The sequence below is a fragment of the Diospyros lotus genome, chromosome 5 (assembly GCF_014633365.1).
Source record: "Diospyros lotus cultivar Yz01 chromosome 5, ASM1463336v1, whole genome shotgun sequence".
Classification (NCBI taxonomy): Eukaryota; Viridiplantae; Streptophyta; class Magnoliopsida; order Ericales; family Ebenaceae; genus Diospyros; species Diospyros lotus.
The window spans coordinates 20,321,665-20,339,784 of NC_068342.1; the positions used below are offsets into that span (position 1 = coordinate 20,321,665).

General features: G+C 36.7%; 2 protein-coding genes across 6 annotated transcripts in view; both read right to left on the reverse strand.

The window, feature by feature from the left end:
- Positions 1-2,108: 2,108 nt before the first annotated feature.
- LOC127802740 (uncharacterized) lies at positions 2,109-6,341 on the reverse strand. Of its 3 annotated transcripts, none has more exons than XM_052338744.1 (3): positions 6,171-6,341; positions 3,722-4,671; positions 2,109-2,812 (listed from the first exon to the last, which is right to left on the reverse strand). In XM_052338744.1, the coding sequence occupies exons 2-3, from the start codon at positions 4,645-4,647 to the stop codon at positions 2,347-2,349; spliced, it is 1,392 nt and encodes a 463-aa protein (XP_052194704.1). In that variant the 5' UTR covers positions 4,648-4,671; positions 6,171-6,341; the 3' UTR covers positions 2,109-2,346. The 3 variants fall into 3 exon arrangements, with proteins under 3 accessions (XP_052194704.1, XP_052194705.1, XP_052194706.1); XM_052338745.1 differs by having other exon boundaries at positions 3,722-4,674; positions 6,171-6,337; XM_052338746.1 differs by lacking the exon at positions 6,171-6,341 and adding an exon at positions 5,550-5,803.
- Positions 6,342-8,504: 2,163 nt separating this feature from the next.
- LOC127801585 (uncharacterized) overlaps positions 8,505-18,120 on the reverse strand; it is a 52,519-nt gene continuing 42,903 nt past the window's right edge. For all 3 annotated transcript variants that reach the window (XM_052336832.1, XM_052336831.1, XM_052336833.1), the window contains exons 11-16: positions 12,642-13,067; positions 11,668-11,891; positions 10,628-10,761; positions 9,844-10,101; positions 9,507-9,685; positions 8,505-9,402 (exon numbers count right to left, since the gene is read on the reverse strand). In XM_052336832.1, the coding sequence (XP_052192792.1) occupies positions 9,307-9,402; positions 9,507-9,685; positions 9,844-10,101; positions 10,628-10,761; positions 11,668-11,891; positions 12,642-13,067 (1,317 nt within the window). In that variant the 3' untranslated portion in view covers positions 8,505-9,306. The remainder of the gene's footprint in view (positions 9,403-9,506; positions 9,686-9,843; positions 10,102-10,627; positions 10,762-11,667; positions 11,892-12,641; positions 13,068-18,120) is intronic.

An 18,120-nucleotide genomic window follows, 5' to 3' on the forward strand; every position in this document is an offset into this window, starting at 1 on the left:
TTTATTTCTAATATTAGTAGAGATGTGGAACCCTCTACTTTTTCAATTGCTACTAGTGATGCAAATTGGTAGCAAGCTATGAAGGCTGAACTAGATGCTTTAGAATCCAACAGCACTTGGACTCTTACTTCTCTTTCTCCCAGCAAGGACCCCATTGGATGCAGGTGGGTTTACAAAATCAAGCGTCGTTCCGACGGCACCATAGAGCCTTATAAAGCTCGTTTGGTGGCTAAATGGTACACTCAAATCGAAGGTCTTGACTATCATGATACTTTCTCTCCCACGGCCAAAATGCTTACAGTTCGTTGTCTTCTTGCAATTTCCATTGCAAATAATTGGACTCTTCATCAACTAGATGTGCATAATGCATTTCTTCATGGGGATCTTAATGAAGAAATTTACATGTCTCTTCCTCCTGGTTTTCCGCGACAGAGGGAGAATTTAGTATGTCGCCTCAACAAGTCATTATACAGTCTCAAACAAGCTTCGCGATAGTGGTTTGCAAAGTTTACTAAAGTTATACTAGTTGTTGGTTTTAACCAAGAGATCTCATAGCAAGTTCTTGCCATAGATCGGTATTCAGCTTCTGCTAAAGATAATGAAACTATCTTCTGCCTCTTGGTTCTCCAGGAAATTAGTGCACTGCCCAAGAAAATACAATATCCAGTAGTTGATCTTCTAGTGGTTGGGCATCCTCCCCAATCTGAGTCACAGTAGGCTTGCAGTTAACTTATTCTCTGTAAGGAAAAACAACCCATGTCCTGGAGCACTTTTGAGATAACCCAACACCCTATGTGCAGCATCTATGTGAGGTTTGCGTGGTTCATGCAAAAATCGGCTTAATACATGCACAACATAAATGATGTCGGGTCTTGTAATAGTGAGATAAATTAAGCAACCCACCAACCTTCTATATTGAGATGGGTCATTAAGGGGATCACTGAAATTAGAGAGCTTTAGATTTTGTTCCATAGGGAAAGTGACAGGCTTTACTCCCAGTACACTGTCATCTTGAAGTATGTCTAAGCAATACTTCCTTTGAGAGATATATAAACCTTTTTTTGATTGTGATACTTCAATTCCCAAAAAGCATTTGAGATTGCCAAGGTCTTTAATTTGAAACTTGGTATGTAAGAAGCGCTTGAGAGATTGAATGGCCTTATCATCATTACCGGTGATTAGAATATCGTCCACATAGATTAAAAGGGCTGTAAAGGACTTTCTTTTTTATTGGTAAAAAGTGAGTAATCTGCTTTAGACTGAACAAAACCAACAGTTTGTATAACTTCAATAAACTTTGCAAACCACTGTCACGAAGCTTGTTTGAGACCGTATAATGACTTGTTGAGGTGACATACTAAATGCCACTTTATTGGAGATAAGATACAAGAAGGCTCGATCATTACAAAGTATGTTGCTTCATCAAATCAACTAGAAGGCATATTCACTAAGCCTTTGGGAAAGAATAAGTTTTCAGCAATCTTGGTCAAGTTGGGAGTTCTGGACATTCACTCTCCAACTTGAGGGGGAGAGTTGAGAAATCAATAATATTCCTAAAATTTTGGATCCGTATAACACAATTGCAGAATGATAATTGTTAATTGATTTCTTGTATATATTTTTCTTTTGTATTTCCTTTAATTATAGGAGTAGTTACATAATTTTAGGAATTCAATTCTAGCACTCTCTCTGTATAAATTTGTCATTCTTTAATGAGAAAATTATTATAGCTGAATATCTTGTTTTACAAATACTACTCTGCCGACAGCTACAATCTCTTTCTCGGCAAGGAGGATGACGACTACACTACACAATTATTTTGGCAACAATGTGTTTTGAGTTCACATGGCAGATTAATCCATCCATATCCCTGTCATTTCATTCGTATTTTAATTTGCTTTTTGTTAATCTGTTACTTATTTTTAGTACCAAACTTTAGTACTTTATTTTGGTAGCTTAAGGACGAATTGTTAGATTTTAGAATTTATTTTTATCCTTAGCTTTACCATTTGTCACTCCAATGTGGCAGGATGCTCTTCTATTGTGATATGATGAAAATCAAATATGTCCAGCATTTTGAAAAAAAAAAAAAAGTCTCAACCGGCTAGTTGAGTAAAATTTGCGGTTACAGAGATGAAGCATTTGGTTTAATCGCATCAATTACACAGCATGTTTACAGGAAATACAGACCTATCCAAATTCTTGTACAAAGCTTAACGAATCTAAGTGTCACGTACAAGGCTAATGAAATAATAGAGCATATATACACAAATTTTAGTGACAACCAATCTTCTCAAACAACAGGAAATATAGATCTGGGTCACGACAGCACTAGTACTACACACCTTAAAAGATGGGCAACATCCATCCAACAGTCCATCCCAGGAGCAACCCAGCCCCAACAAGACCGAAGCCTAATGCAAAAGCAACAGTAAACTTACTAATGTTGCGTCGCTTGCCTCGTTTACTTTTAGCTGTCTTGTGCCAGCTCTTCTGCAGTTTCTTAGTTTTGTGAATTGTCCATGGTAGCACCGCAGGAAAAAGTGTCGATATTGGCTGGTTATTGTTTTTCAGCTGAATGTAGAGATTTTCAAGCTGCAAGAGTTGGAACCATTGCTTGTAGGCAAATAGGTGAGAGGCTTGCCTAAAAAAGAGCTTGAGAATGTGCTCCTTTTCTGCATGGGCTTGCTTTGCTGCCATCTCGGCTTCCCTTGCACGCGTTTGAGAATGGCGGAGTGCTTCTAGTAGCTCAGCCTTGCTGGGAGTGGCATCTAAATGTGTTTCAGCCACACCTTTGCAAGTTGGATCGTCCCTGTTTCGGACATTCAGAAATTACCAACCGGGATAAGATTGAAAGTTTTGGATATAATAGAAAAATTCAAATTTAGAATAGGTTAGAAGTCTTGAAACATAGAAAATTCAAATACAACTATGTTCACATTTGATATCGAAGAAGCCTCTTCTTCCCTCTCTCCACTTGGTTGGGGGGTAGGGGATCAGAGAAAATCAGAAAGAAAGTTGTGGCACTTTTCACATATACCCAGCTTTGGGACCTCAAGTAACCCAGTAGGGGTTAACAGTAGGAGTTTCTGTAAGACAACATAAACATATAACACACTTCTGACTCAAATTGCCAACCCAACATTATATAGAGAAATTACCAAAGGAAAGGATGCGGCAGCTTTAGAAGAACGCTAAAGAAGCTTGTTTGCAATGGATTATTATATGGCTGATGCCTCTAACTTCAGAGGTCCAACTCCTGATTAACAAGACCAAAAACAACCTCAGAGAATTCACAACTCAGTAGTTTCTCAATTCCTACACTCATTTGGTAAATTATAGAAATGGCCCTTACCAAATGGTGAAACCAGAAGCCACTTTCAGTTAAGTACCCAAACGAAGAAAAAAAAAAAAAAGAAAAAGAAAAAGGAGGGGGTGGGGATTTCCCGTGTCCTCAACTATAGGGAGAACTCATCCGACAACTGTAACTCCATAAGTTTAGATTCAGACAGAAAATTGAGATAGAACCTGTATTCTCAATTCTCAAGGTCTAACAAAAGGTAGGTTTCCCTAAATACGGAAGTTTGTTGTCAAGCAAATGCCAAGTTGTTGATGAAAATTCTATGCTCTTTCACCATTGACAATTATGGTCAAAGACAAATTAACCAAGGAAACAAGCATAACACAAACAATTATCTTATTCAACTTAGAGAAACCATACTTTATTTGCTCCTCAGAAGAGGCCCACTGCTTTCTGTATGCACTTCCCAAGGTGGAACAACCTTGCCTATTAACAGTTGGACTGGATAGAACACTTGCTTGTGCCTTCAAATCTTTAGATGGGGGGAAAATCCCATTCCTATCAAAGTGTCCAAGATTTGAATATGGGTCTGTCTTGACATGTGTCTTTTGAGGCTGCGGAAGATCACAGTTCTCAATAAGGTTAACTGATCTCTGTGCAACTAAGGAAGCTAATTCATCTCTATCTGCCACACGCCACCATGGCACTGTTTTTCCACTCCCAATCCAAGGGGAATCAGAATCGAAACTAAACTCATTTGCTTGCTTGGAAACTGAGCAACCAAGAGGATCCAGCTCCAATAACTCGTAAGATTCTTCCATGTTAATAGATTTAAGAAGTTCTTGGGCACTCCTACTACATAAATTCTTGAGATCCTGTTTTTCAACTGCAGAATCTTTCTTCATACAAACTGCAGAGGTCCCATAGTAAGTACCAAAGGAGGGCTCATCATTCATGTTTCTGTCAGGTCCATCTTTTGCAATAATTTCTTCAGCTTCATAGATTGGTTTTGAAACATCAGCTCTAGAACCTTCCATCTCTGCCTCCAAGATATTTGACTGTTCATGTGTGGAAGTCTTTTGATATCCATAATTATGTTGCAGTTGCAGCCACCATCTTGATTCAGGGGGTTGATTGGAATAACAATGGTTCCACTTATGAGGCATGAATCCTAAATTTGGATTGCCATGGCCATCAGTTGTATCTGCAGATCCTGCATCAACCTGTTTGGATGTTGAAGATGTTGAGGGACAGCTAGCTAATTTTGGAGCTCTTTTAGCATCTTCTTGAACAAAGCAACGATTAGCTGTTCTCTGCCAAGCAACCCTCGCCTCAGCTGCAGCCATTATTCACTCATTCTTTGATGCACTCTACTGGATGAAAAAAGAATTCCTTAGAAAGGTTCATGACAATGCAAGTTGAAGAAGAATTTAACATAAAATATGAGGAATCTGAAAAGTAGCAGATAGAGAGATCTTCTGCCTTCCCATGAATATAAATTAGAATGTGGCAAAGCGTGAAGTTCAATATTTCACTTGATTCAATAAACTATTCTGAACATACCAATATAGGCTCCTATTAAGAACCCAGAGGTGCTACTACAGTACATTGTTTAAAAAGAAAGAAAAAGGGAATCGCCAGTGCACAAGACTGCTCGCTTTGTGCAGGTCAGGGAAGGTCATATTTGTGTATATGCATCCCTACCTTTGCTTTGCAAAAAGGCTGTTTCCATAATTCAAACTCATGACCTCCCAAAAGGGAAATTTACTGATTGGTTCAATACCAATTCAGTGATCAAGCTGCATCTCAAAAGGATATAACTTGGAGCACCATTTTTTTACAATTATCAGCCAACTATAGACTGACAAAAACCAAAAGGTTTAAGAAAATGGTGACAGCACCAGTCAAACTAGTAGCTCTCAAGCAATCCACTATGCTTCTGAGAGAGCAGAGATTCCAAACCACTAAACTGACTGCACTGGTGGTAAAGCTCCAAAACTAATCAAATGTAATTTTTCTCAATGCAGGTAAGATTATGCTGAGCTCTAATGGGATCTTTAAAGGGCACAATAGATCTGCAGGGTTTGGTAGACTACTCCGCAAAATGAAGTTGAACACGAAGTATATTTGGGAAGCTTGAGGAACTACTAATCTGAAGCTGTGTGTTGGGGGATCTACCAAGGACCATCAATCATTCTGGAAAAGTTATTCATATATAGGATCGAGATTGAAACTGATTCAGAGGTACCTAGGCAAATCATTCAGCAAAGCCAACCCAAAGCTTTCCAAACAGGCCGCTGGCTAAAGATGGTAGATTTTACATTGACATGTAGATGCATGCATGAAGAGACACTGAGCCAACCGGCAAATCAGATCAAACCAGATCACCTTTAATGCTGTTTCTGTTAGTCTTTCACGCACCAGAAAAGGAAAACGAAAAAAGAAATGCAGTTCATAGTTAGATCAAATTTCCTGTAAGATAAGCAGCCTAAGAACACCTGATCCAAAAAAGAAATCAGGTCAACCCCCCCCCCCCCCCCCCCCCCCCCCCCGGGGCCCCTTATTCAATATTTCATGCTCAAAATTTGTGGGAACAGAGAGCAAGATTCTCTGAATCATTGAGATGATTGAAACCAGCCAAAGCTTTAGAATTGACCAAAGAAATACCAAGCACCTTCAATACCAACAAAGCACAGCATCATCCATTGAACTCACCATAACATCTGAAGATAGTCAGACGACAACCCAAACAAAAGTAGAACAAGAAGGGGACAGAATGGGGGGAAATTAAACACAAAATAGTTCGGATACTAGCATAGTCAGTAACAAACATATCATAAATACATAACAAGAGAAAGAGAGGCGACACCTGTGTGTGTGTGTGAGAGAGAGAGAGAGAGAAGGCAACTGAAGAACCGAATTGAATGAGAGAAAGAGAGGTTTGGATCTGATGGGAGTCCAATTTTCATCCAATTCGAGTCTGAGTGAAGAAGAGTTACAGTTGTTTTGAGTTCCAAAGCCCTCAATCCTCTCTCTCTCTCTCTCTCTCTTTCAGTTATCATTTCCATTCTCGTCGGTTTGTGCTATGTCTTTAGGCTGCGAAAACGACGGCGTTTGGTAATCCAACCCAACCCTGGCAGCCGGTTTACTTTTTCTTGCAAACGGTGTCGTCTAGCACATCGACCACTCAGTCCTTGGAAGGTTGGCCCGGCTGGGGTGCCAAAGTGAGGGGGTCCATTCCATTCCATTCCATGCCTTCGTCCAAAAAGAAGAAAAAAAAAAAAAAATCTCGAAAAGTATTTTTGCTGTAGCATTTTGATAAAAGCATAGTTATTTTTGGGTCAAAAACAATTGTGGATTTGACAAAAATGTTTAACATTACGTCTTGTATTTGGTTTCAAATTATAGGGATTGTGAAAAGTAACGCAAGAGTAATTTAGATATTTTATGCTGTTAATAAATATTTTTGTCCTAAACTTTTTGCGGGTATCGACCCAATTTGACAGGAATTTTGAATATAGTAAAGGGCCTCTGTTCCATGAAAATTAGCAAAGGTTCATGTCACAATTTGATTAAATTGTAGGAATGGGCACCACATTGCTCAAATCAAAGAAGAGAATCAATCACAGAGATAAAACAGAGTGCCTGCCCTCTGCAGTTTTGTGTCCTCTCGTCTCGTCTTGACTTTGAAGGCACTAGTAGATCGAAAATTTTTCATTTTTGCATTTATTGTAATAATAGAAAATAAACTCCATGAAAGAGACATCCCAATCAAATGAATTAAGGCATATATGACATCTCATCTGAAAAGGGCGCTGCCAACTAGGGGGTGTTCCAATTCCAAGCAATAATTAGTAACACGCTATATATATTTATATATATATAGCTTTAGATATCCAGCCCAAATTGGTTTTCATGGGCTAGCAAGATCTCAAATATCATTCCATTGGTGGAACCTGTTACCAAACAGCAGCTACCCTTTTTTTTTTTTTTCCAAATAAGTAATATATCTAATAATAATAATAATAGTACTCTATCAAGCGTTTTAAACAAGCCATCCAAGATTGGATTCAAATGGGTGACGAGGTCAACCTTATCATCAAATGAGTATAAAAAATTCCTAGTAAGAGGGCGTAAGAAACTTATGTTAACAAGTAACAAATTAAATAAAAGCTAACCAATCAACGTGTTTCCGCGGTGACATCTATTTCAGAATCCTGGAAGAGATAAATGTTATGGCCAAAGCCACGTGTCCACAGACACTAATAGAGCAATTTCCATTTTTTTGAGTTGAAAAAATATTATTAGCCCAAATAATGTTTGACCAGCGGAGATGTGCCACGTAAAGCTCCACCACCGCCCCACGCCCCACAGATTGCTGGCTGAATCAGTGGACCAAAGCCCCCAGAGTGTTGAGCACAAGGTGACCCTTGTTCATGTTGGAGAGATTTTCAAATGAGTGGTTGTAACCATTTAATGGTTTGAGAAAATATTCAAGTTAAGAAATTAGAAGTCGTAATTATGTCTTATTTATTTTAAATTTTATTTAAGTGATTCTAATCTTTGATAAAAGGATATATCTTTTGATAAAAAGTTATAACACATAAGAATTAATTGTAACATTTTGTGAAAAATTATAACACATATAAATGGTTATACCTTTAATAAAGAGTTACAACTTTACCTATAAATAAATTAATTTATTATTAAATCAAAACACTCAAAAATTCATATGATTTCTCTTTCTTTTTTTTTTCTTTTACCTTTTTACATAAAACTTCATAATTTGTATGCATATAAAAATTAAGTTTTTTTATATTTTTTTATTATAAAATTAAAATATAAAACTTCTTATGTTTACTACTAATTCTGTGTTTAGATTTGTTGTCAAAAATTATACATTCCCTAAGAAACATTATTTTTTATTCTATAGCATCTTAGAAACTTATTTGGATCCTTTTACGTTGTATTTTGGGATAAACAAACTTTTAAAGGAAACGAGTTTTGGTACCTTGAAATCTTGAATGAATTACTGTAATATATTCGTCATTACAACACCATAAAAATTCATGACTTCAAATATACACATGTACGTGTCGATCCACCAACCAAGAGCTGGCATTCTTCAAAGTTCAACCCTCTAGAACCTGGAAAACAAGAAGCACAAGCGAACCCACGAGATGCAAAGCAGAAGGCACACGTAGAGGTCAAAAAACACACGCAGCAAGTAATCACACTTACTTTTAAAACTTCGAACTGTTTTCAATCTGTACACTAAGACGTTGAGCAAATACAAACTACATTTTCGCTCGGCTCTTTAGCGAATTATTTCGCTGTCTAAAAATACACTGCGGACTGCTGCTGTTTAAAAACGAATTAAGCCAAAGGGTAAAAAGAACCTGGAAAGTGGTACCCTATGCCTGCAAGAATAAGACATTCACAAGATTGGGTAGAAGATGAGTCACAGTAATGACACAAGAAGCAATTAAACATGTAGCCCCCGAGAGCTCTGACTCAAACTAGGAATCGACGCAAAAAGCTTGAAGAACGAGAAACCTAGTCAGAGCTTCCCTTCTCTATAGAAATAAATCATTTGACTTCTAATGGAATGTATTTCCATGGCTGAGTTTGGTGCAGAAGACTACTGATGGGGCTGGTAACGCTAGCTTCTTAAAAATCCATCCACACTTCAAGCAGAGAATAACGCGTGGTGTGACTTGAAGAACACTGAATACTGGCTCCTGCTTCTTGACTATACAAAAGATGGCAGAAGTAGAGTTTTCTAATGCCCATAAGAAAAGCCTTTAAGCTGAAGAGGAATACCAGTCTCCCCTCCCTCGTTAAGCAGACAACAATGTCAATGACAATGCGTTGGCTTTGGGAAAATATGGACCGTGAAATCAACCTATTTTTTGTTGAATGGTTCCTGAGAAAAGTAGTTCTATTGCTTCAGTTGAATTCTCAGTTAGCTCGGGTGAAACTTCACTTTTTCTTGCTAGGATTTTCTATTGAAGACCTTTAAGCTGGACCAGCTTTACAGACCCATCCCCGCCACATGTCAGAAAACCACCAGAAATCACTTGAATATCAGTTACGGCAGCCTGCAGAAATTCGATATAATTTGCTTGTTTAGTTCTGATTGTAGTTAATTATTCAAAAATAATAGGATGCAGAGTGGAACTTGGTGACCAGTAAGATAGATTACCCGAACTACTCCACCAAAAACTCGTGAGCTGGGTTGCAGAAAGGTATGTCTTTCGTGCAATTTCGGCCAATGATGTACCAACTTGGCTGTTTTTGCATCCCAGAGTTTAACATCTCCATCTTTGCTTCCCGTCAAGAATAAGCTGGAATTTGGGATGGTAGATATTTTGGTGACACTCCCTTCAACAAGATCAATTTAAACATTATTAATAAATTTAATTGTATCTAACAACAATTCCACAGAAAATAACCATAATTGTCCTTTGTTGGTTCTCCCCTGACCAGATCCATTAAGGAAACAGATTCGAGGATTGTGCCATTTCTCAGTGTTTCATTACCTAAGTGAGCCTTTGGTATGTACCAGAGCATCCCATCTCGATTTTGGTCCCCAGTTCGGTTCTGCATGTCAGCAGTCAAAGATGAATTGCTATCCACTTTACCACTAGCAAAATGCTTGTGCCGCTTTGTCCTTCCAGTAGCTATGTAACGGAAATCATGAAGTCCAACATCGCCACCTTTTCCACCAGTCACAATGAATGGAGAAACAGAACCACTTCCAATGTCATTATCAAAAACAGAAAGAGAGCGGGCACCTCCTGCATTTACATATATAAATGACAAACTCAACATGGCCGAGGGCTAAAAGCAAAGGCAATAAGGATTACCTTAACCATACCAATAATGATGGCCAAATGGTTGCGAAAGCAAAAAGAACAATGCAATTGATGCTTTCAATATTCAAATCAATTCCCCAAAAGGAAAAAAGGCAGAAAAGAAAAAAAAAGAAATTCCACCTCTATTTTAGCTTATAGTTCCTTTGACCAACCAATTCCCTTTCTCTTACATGACAGAACCTAGATCAGATTGTCATAGATTTGATAGGACAACTACATGACATCAGATTCCCAGAACCACAATGAAATGTGAATGTGAACCAAAAGAAAAAAGAAAAAATGAACAAAAGGCATTATACCACCAAAACCAGTTCTTTGTTTCAAAACCAAAAGGGTTGACGCCTTTTTTCCATTTGACAATTGAAAAAATGACTTCAAACCATGCAACTTATAGAACAAAATACAACTGTTATCACAACTGCAGCTGACAGTTTACACAGATACAGACCTTCATGACACATGATGGAAGCTCTAGAGGTAGTGGGTGGAGCAAGTGTATCCCAAATAACCACATTAACACCATTGGAGCTATACCCTGCAGCAGCAATGATTGATCCACTGGCAGTAACATAAGTGACATCCCTGCAACAAATGTTACAAATGGATTTGCAACTAATTAGAAATTTAGTAGCAGTGGATTACATGTATGACACGTTAAAACAACACAAACAAGGAAATTTAGCCCAAAACAATATAGAACATAAATTCAGTGACTGTTGGTTTTATATACAAAACATTAATGGTACAACTTGCTTGATACTGCTTTCCACGTAACATGTTCCAGAAGATTATTGATTACAGCATGAGACTATTTATGTATCACTCATTTTTGGGATTAATTTCAGTGGATAATAATCCAGATATAAAAAGAGAATATAACTCTTATCTACAAGTGCATTATCTAGGAATTGAGGTACAGAAACAAACAGAAATATGAATTTATTCTTCTCATCATACTTAGTAGAAGTGGACTGCTATCCCCATTTTCCCCCTTGATTGTCTAATATTAAATTGGTCATCCCTAATTATATTCCATTCTCATGTCAGGGATGAGGTGCTCATTAGTTAAATGGTTATGCAAATTTTTATTTCTCCTCCTGAAATTGCAAAACTATCAAATTGCAATGAGAAAAGAAAAAAAGCTATCAAATTTATTCATTTTAATGGTCCATTAAATATCTTTAGTGCCCCCCCCCCAAAAAAAAAAAAAGATGAATCTTAACCAAACCTTGAACCCTAAAAGCATGAACGGAATGAGGAAAGAAACTCAGGTACGTCTCTTCTAGTTTAAATGATGCAAATGGCTAAAAAAAGCAAGTGAAATAACCAGTATTAACTCATGAAGTTCAGTCTTAATATTGAGCCTGAAATATGTTAGCCAAACTTGCCGTATGGCACACAAGTACCTCCTACATCTAATGAACTATATTTAAAAAATTACTTCCATGAAATAAAATTTATTCAAATTAACTAAGATATAGTACATACAGTGCATGGTTGTTAAAGCAGAGAGATGATTCTGTTGGACAGATGTTACTCCTCCCCCCCACCTCAAGCTGCCAGGTGCATACAGTTCCATCTAATGCAGCAGTTGCAAATCTGTGTCCACAGTGATCAAACTGCAAGGCTGATACTGATGCAAGGGCATATGGTGGAGGTACATTTGCAGCAGGAAGCACTCCATATGTTGCTCTAGCTTTGTCCTTGCCAAACTGCAGATATAAGCAATTTGAAATAAAAAGAACACAATCACAGACGGCAAGTTCCAAACTTAAATAGCATGCACCATACATAAGACTATTTATACATGTTGCAGTAAATAACTGCACTTGTTAACCATCAAATCAATATAAGAAACAAAAATCAATAACAGACTGCAACTTCCAAAATTATCTAGAATATATCATAAATAGATTATGTACAATTTGATGGCCTTCCCATAGAAGGTTTGGACAAGTTCTATTAGATTATGATGAATGGCAACCTAAAATATGAGGTCAAATTTTTAGTTAGTGTTCCTGTACTTTTTCAGGCAGCCAAGGGTTAAGACTTAATTATCCATAAAAAGTATTAAGATCTTAAAAATGGCTGTGCTAACCAATTAATAAATTTTTCCTTTCTGACTTTCTTGTTGGATGCATGACCATGGTTTCAATTCATTAGTTTATTCTCTCTCTTGGATGTGTGACTAGCATTGACCACATCATTACATCCAAACTAAGATTGTGAGATTATTCTTACAATAAGAATTACCTGCACTGAAGAATAAAAAAAAAAAAAAAAGAAGTGGAATTTCTAGGACTCCACCTTGAGAGAGTAATTTGGAAAAGTTTATTCCTCTGACTAGGTTTACAAGAATATCCAAAGAGAACAACTCCCACAGGCAAAGGGAAATAGTTGATATATTCCAAAAGATCAGCCTTGGCAGATAATAAACAAATTTCAGGCCTATCAATTCATACCTCCCATAAGTATATATGTGTATTACTAGATCCAACCAAGAAGAAAGGCCTGGAGGGGTGACTTGAGAACGCCCTAGTATTAATGTTTTCCACAGTGGCAGGTGGATCAATAAACTCCTCAAGTTCCTCTTGAACCTCCCAACCTAGGCCAGATGCACTCATACCGACATAACTAGGGGTTCCAAATGCTCCACCACCTGTTATGTGCTTTCCTGGTTTTGCCAAAGAAACCACACCAATTGTTGCCCCTCCCAACCCTAGTTGTGCCCCCTTCTTGCTCCCAAGACCAATTCCAGGAGATACGCAAGTGGGTATTGGGGTAGATTCACATCCTGCCCACCCATTTTGTGGCCAATCAGCTTCAGCCCAAATATAGTTAGAATAGTCGTAAGGTAGCTCATCCTCCCAGTTGAAGAATATTATTCCCTGAATCAAATAGAACATTACATCAGGATATAAATATAACATTTTTAGAATTGAGATACAAAAGGAGAAAACGAGTAACAAAGAAAAGAAAATCTAACCTCAAGTATGCCTAATTTCATAATTTATTTAGCAGACAGAAGTACTGCAGGCAGCATTCATTTAAGGAAACTAGTGACATTAAGTAGAAGCCTATGTTGGATTCATATTTTCAGTAAATTAGGACAATCCATCAGTCTAAATAACATTGCAACATTTGTAGAGTGTTGGGAGTTATGACTATATTCATTTGATCTATTATGAGGATTATGATTTGACTATAATCTACATATTAATGAACTGTATATTTGTGTATATCTCTAGTATATATTGTTTCCTTTTTATTAGTATAGGATGCATGTGTATAATACCTTGTAACTACTCATTTGTGAAATACATTGAGATACACTATGTTATTTTGCATGGTAACAAAGCCATTGTAAAATAAATAAATAATAAAAAGAAAAAACAAAAAAGGGGGGAGAGAGAAAAACCCTAACCCTAGTATCTCTCTTCCTCTACTCCATCTGTGGGTTGCACTACTACTTCTTCACCCCTACAAGTACATTGTTGATTACAACACCCATCTCTGTGTAGTCAGAAGAAGATGGTTCCTAGTTTGTCTAATCTTCTTGCCTTAGTGTGAGTCATGCCAACTTGAGAAACATAGCCATAGTTCATTGCCAAGTCGAGTAAACAAGTGTGCCAATCCTCCCTTTTGAATTGTTCATTCCAATGTGTGGGGCCCTAGTTATGTTCCTTCAAAACAAGGACTTAGTCATTTTGTCACCTTTATTAATGATTTTTCACAAACTACTTGGCTATATCTAACAAAAAGTCATTCAAAATTATTTTCCATCTTTACCACTTTTTGTGCTAAAATTCACACTCAATTTGATGTGCCAATTCATGTTCATAGTGATAATGCAGTTGAGTACTTGTCTGCACCCTTTAAATCTTACATGACATCCAAAGGGATTTTTCTTGTCTTAGCACCCCACAACAAAATAGGGTCATTAAAAGGAAGAATCATCATTTAATTGAAACTACACACACTCTATTTCTTCAGATGCATGCCCCTCTCCAATATTGGGATGATGTTGTTATAATAGGGTGTTATTGGATGCCTTCATCTATCCTTAATGACTAGGTCCCTCATTCTATTCTTTTTCCTTGGGCTAACTCCCTTCTTCCTCGTATATTTGAATGTACATGCTTTGTCCATTAGCTTGGTCCTAGTGATGATAAGTTTGCTTGGGCTCTCAAAGGTGTTTTTCGTTGTTATTCCTGTCTTCAGAAGGGGCATTAATGCTATTCTCCCGACTTAATTGTGGAAAATCAAGAATGATTCGTCTGGCTATCCACATGATCGAATCACTAGCTGTCCAAATCACTAGCTGTCTCTTTTATTCTATGTTACTAATATAGCTAAGCCTAATAGGAAATAGAATATGCATAATTGTAATTAGCAGTTTCCTATTCCTATTTTGTAATTAGCAGTTTCCTATTCCTATTGTTTCCTATTATTGTATAGATTTGTTATTAATGTAGATTCCTAATCTAGGAATAGAATATATGTATATAAACTGATATACACACCAGTAATGTATACACAAACTCCTTCTCTTATACAATCATCGTTCTACCTAAGTGTTGTCTTTCAATTATTTAGCTGCCCTAATTCATATTTCATACTCTAGTGAATCTTCTTGTCGGTCAGCTAACCTAATCCTTTACTCGAGTAAGCTTCTCACCATTACTCGAGGAAGCCTTCTAGCTGATCACTTTTTTTTCTTGGTATTAGAGCCAGGTTAAAAGAACCCTAGCTGTTCAATCCAATCCCTTGTTTCACCATGTCTGAAATTTGATGTGAGTCTTGTATCTCTACTCCAACCTCAAACCCACTAAGAAATTCCGAAACTTAGTCTAGTGCTGTCCAAATCACCACCATTAGGTTGAATGGTGATAACTTCCTACCCTAGTTTTAATCTATTTGGATGTACATACAACGGTGCAACAAGATTGAGCATTTAACTAGCGACACAAAGGCACCTAATGAGAAGGATACAACCTACTCCACATGGGATGCAAAAAATTCTATGGTCACGACATGGTTGGTGAATTCAATGGAAGAAGAAATTAGTGCAAATTATATGTGCTATGCAATGGCAAAGGAACTTTGGGACAATGCCACCCAAATGTACTCAGATTTGGGAAATTAGTCCCAAGTATACGAGCTGACCCTCAAACTAGGTGAGATTTGGCAAGGAGGAGACAATGTTACAAAACATTTCAATTCACTAAAAAGGTTGTGGCAAGATCTAGATCTATTCAATGAACTATGAATGGAAATCTCCTAAAGACTGCAACTACTACAAGAAGATGGCAAAAAACCATCGGATTTTCAAGTTCCAGCCTAGACTCAACATTGACTTTGATGAAGTTAGAGGTCGAATACTCAGTAGGCAACCCTTCCCATTGCTTAGTGAAGTGTTTTCCGAAGTTAGAAGGGAAGAAAGTTGGAGGCAGGTTATGTTTAGGACAAAAAACTGAGAATACACACATTGAAACTTCGACAATGGTGGTTGATGCTAAGGTGTATAAGGTGAGCCAATTGGAGAAACCTAAAGTTTAGTGTGATCATTGTAATAAACCTCGTCATACACGGGAGACTTATTGGGTTATCCGTGGGAAACTAAAAAATTGGAAACCCAAGAATAGCAAGAAACCTGATCGTACTTACCCTACTGCGCATGAAGTTGAAACCAGCCCATTCACTAAAGGAGCAGATGGATCATCTTCTAAGGTTGTTGAAGTCCAATTTCTCATTTGGAATTCCTTGTATGTCAATTGCTCAAACAGGCAGTGATCCCATCGCTCTATCTTGTTTTTCAAATTCTACACCTTGGATTATAGATTCAAGTGCATCTAATCATATGACTAGTTCATCCCACTTATTTGATCTTATTCTACTTGTCATGGAAACGAAAAAGTCAGAATTGTTTATGGTAGTTTCGAGTTAATTACACCAATAATCACTCAACTTTCCATTCTGTTACTGTTTGGTCACTAAATTTTGAAATGTTACCTGTTAGTCACTAATATTTCAAAATTATTACTGCTTAGTCACTGAACTTTAAAATGTTACCTACTAGTCATTAATATTTCAAAACTGTTTCTCATTCGTCACTCGTGAACTTAAAGTTCAGTGACTAACGAGTGACGGGTAAGAAACGATTTTGAAGACTAGCAAGTAACATTTTAAAGTTTAGTGACTAAGTAGTAACAGTTTTGAAATATTAGTGACTAATAAATAACATTTCAAAATTCAGTGACCAAATAGTAACAGAAGGCAAAGTTGGGTGATTATTAGTGTAATTAACCCTGATAGTTTCTCATCTATTGTTGGAAAATGCTTAATTAAAATTTCAAAGAATATCCATCTTAAATTTGTCATTCATGTACCTAAACTTGTCAGTAACCTTTTATCTGTGAGTACAATATCAGAAAATTCTAACTAATGTGTTATCTTTTACAGATCTCATTGTAAATTCCAAGACAAGAACTCAAGGAGCACGATTGGCAGTGCTAGGATGATAAATGGCCTCTACTATTTTGATGACAGCTCCTTTAGTAAAAAACCTAGTGCTTAAGGTTTGAGTTTGAGTAGTGTTTTCTCCATTCCTGTTCATGATCAAATAATGCTTTGGCATCATAGACTAGAACATCACAATTTTTAATATCTTAAAAATTTATTTCCTAGGTTGTTTAAAAATATGGATGTTTCTTTATTTCAATGTGAAACCTGCTACTTGTCTAAAAGTCATTGTACTACATATGTTGCAAAACTATATTGTGCCTCAAAACCTTTTTACTTGGTTCATAGTGATGTTCAGGGACCCTTTAAAGTCACAACTTCAACTGGAAAAAATGGTTTGTAATTTTTATTGATGATCATACAAGGTTATATTGGATTTATTTGATGAGTGAAAAATCTGAAGTAGCAAGGTTATTTAAAGATTTTTTTAACATGATTGAAAATCAATTCCAAACCAAAATTAGAATACTTCATTCTGACAATGAAACGGAATATTTCAATGAAGGATTGGAAATTTTTTTGAAGGAAAAAGTAATTCAACATCAATCCACTTGCTGAGATACCTTGGAACAAAATGGAATTGTTGAATGAAAAAACAAACATTTACTTGAAGTTGCTCATGCTATTTATGTTTTAGGCAAACATGCCAAAATATTTATGGGGTGAGGCTGTGTTGATAGCAGCTTATTTGATTAATAGGATGCATACTAGGATCTTAAAATATACAACTCAATTGGATTGTTGGAAACTTGTTTTTCCAGAATATAAAATACAAGGTGGTCTTCCTCTTAAGGTGTTTAGCTGCACAGTTTATGTACACATACCTGTTAAATTCAGGTCTAAACTAGACCCTAGGAAAGAAAAATGTGTTTGTATGCACCTAACAAAAAGGGGTACAAATGCTACAATCCAAAAACCAAAAAAATGAACTATTTTTAAATGCTACAAATGCATGTCAATATGGATGTGACCTTCATTGAAAATTAACCATTTTTTAAAAATTCTCTTTAGGGGGAGAATGAGAGAGGGGAAGATAATTTTTGGAGTGATATATCTCTATCCAATACAATTTTGGAACAGCCTGCAACAAATCAATTTTTTGAAAAACAAAATGAACAATTGAGATACTCAGATAGAACTGATCTTGTTGACGATTGGAAGACTGATCTTGTTGACAATTGGAAGACTGATCTTGTCCTTATTCTCGGGAAAGATCAGATTAGTATTGATTGTCATTGATTATTATTTGTTTCCTAGAATAGAGAATGTATATTTTTGGTTTGGATTGTTGTATCTTCCTATTAGTAGTTGTATCTTTCCATTAGTTGTTGTATCCTAAAGTTGTATAAGTTTCCAAAACCAGAGTTGGAAACTCTCATTTAGGTTCTTAGAAACTTCCTAAATCAAGTAAGGAAGTTT

Coding starts and splice junctions, on each gene's coding strand:
- LOC127802740 (XM_052338744.1), bottom strand. CDS start 4,647: ATGGCTGCAGCTGAGGCGAGGGTTGCTTGGCAGAGAACAGCTAATCGT. Junction 2,813..3,721: donor TCTTCTGAGGAGCAAATAAA/GTATGGTTTCTC, acceptor TGTCCGAAACAG/GGACGATCCAACTTGCAAAG.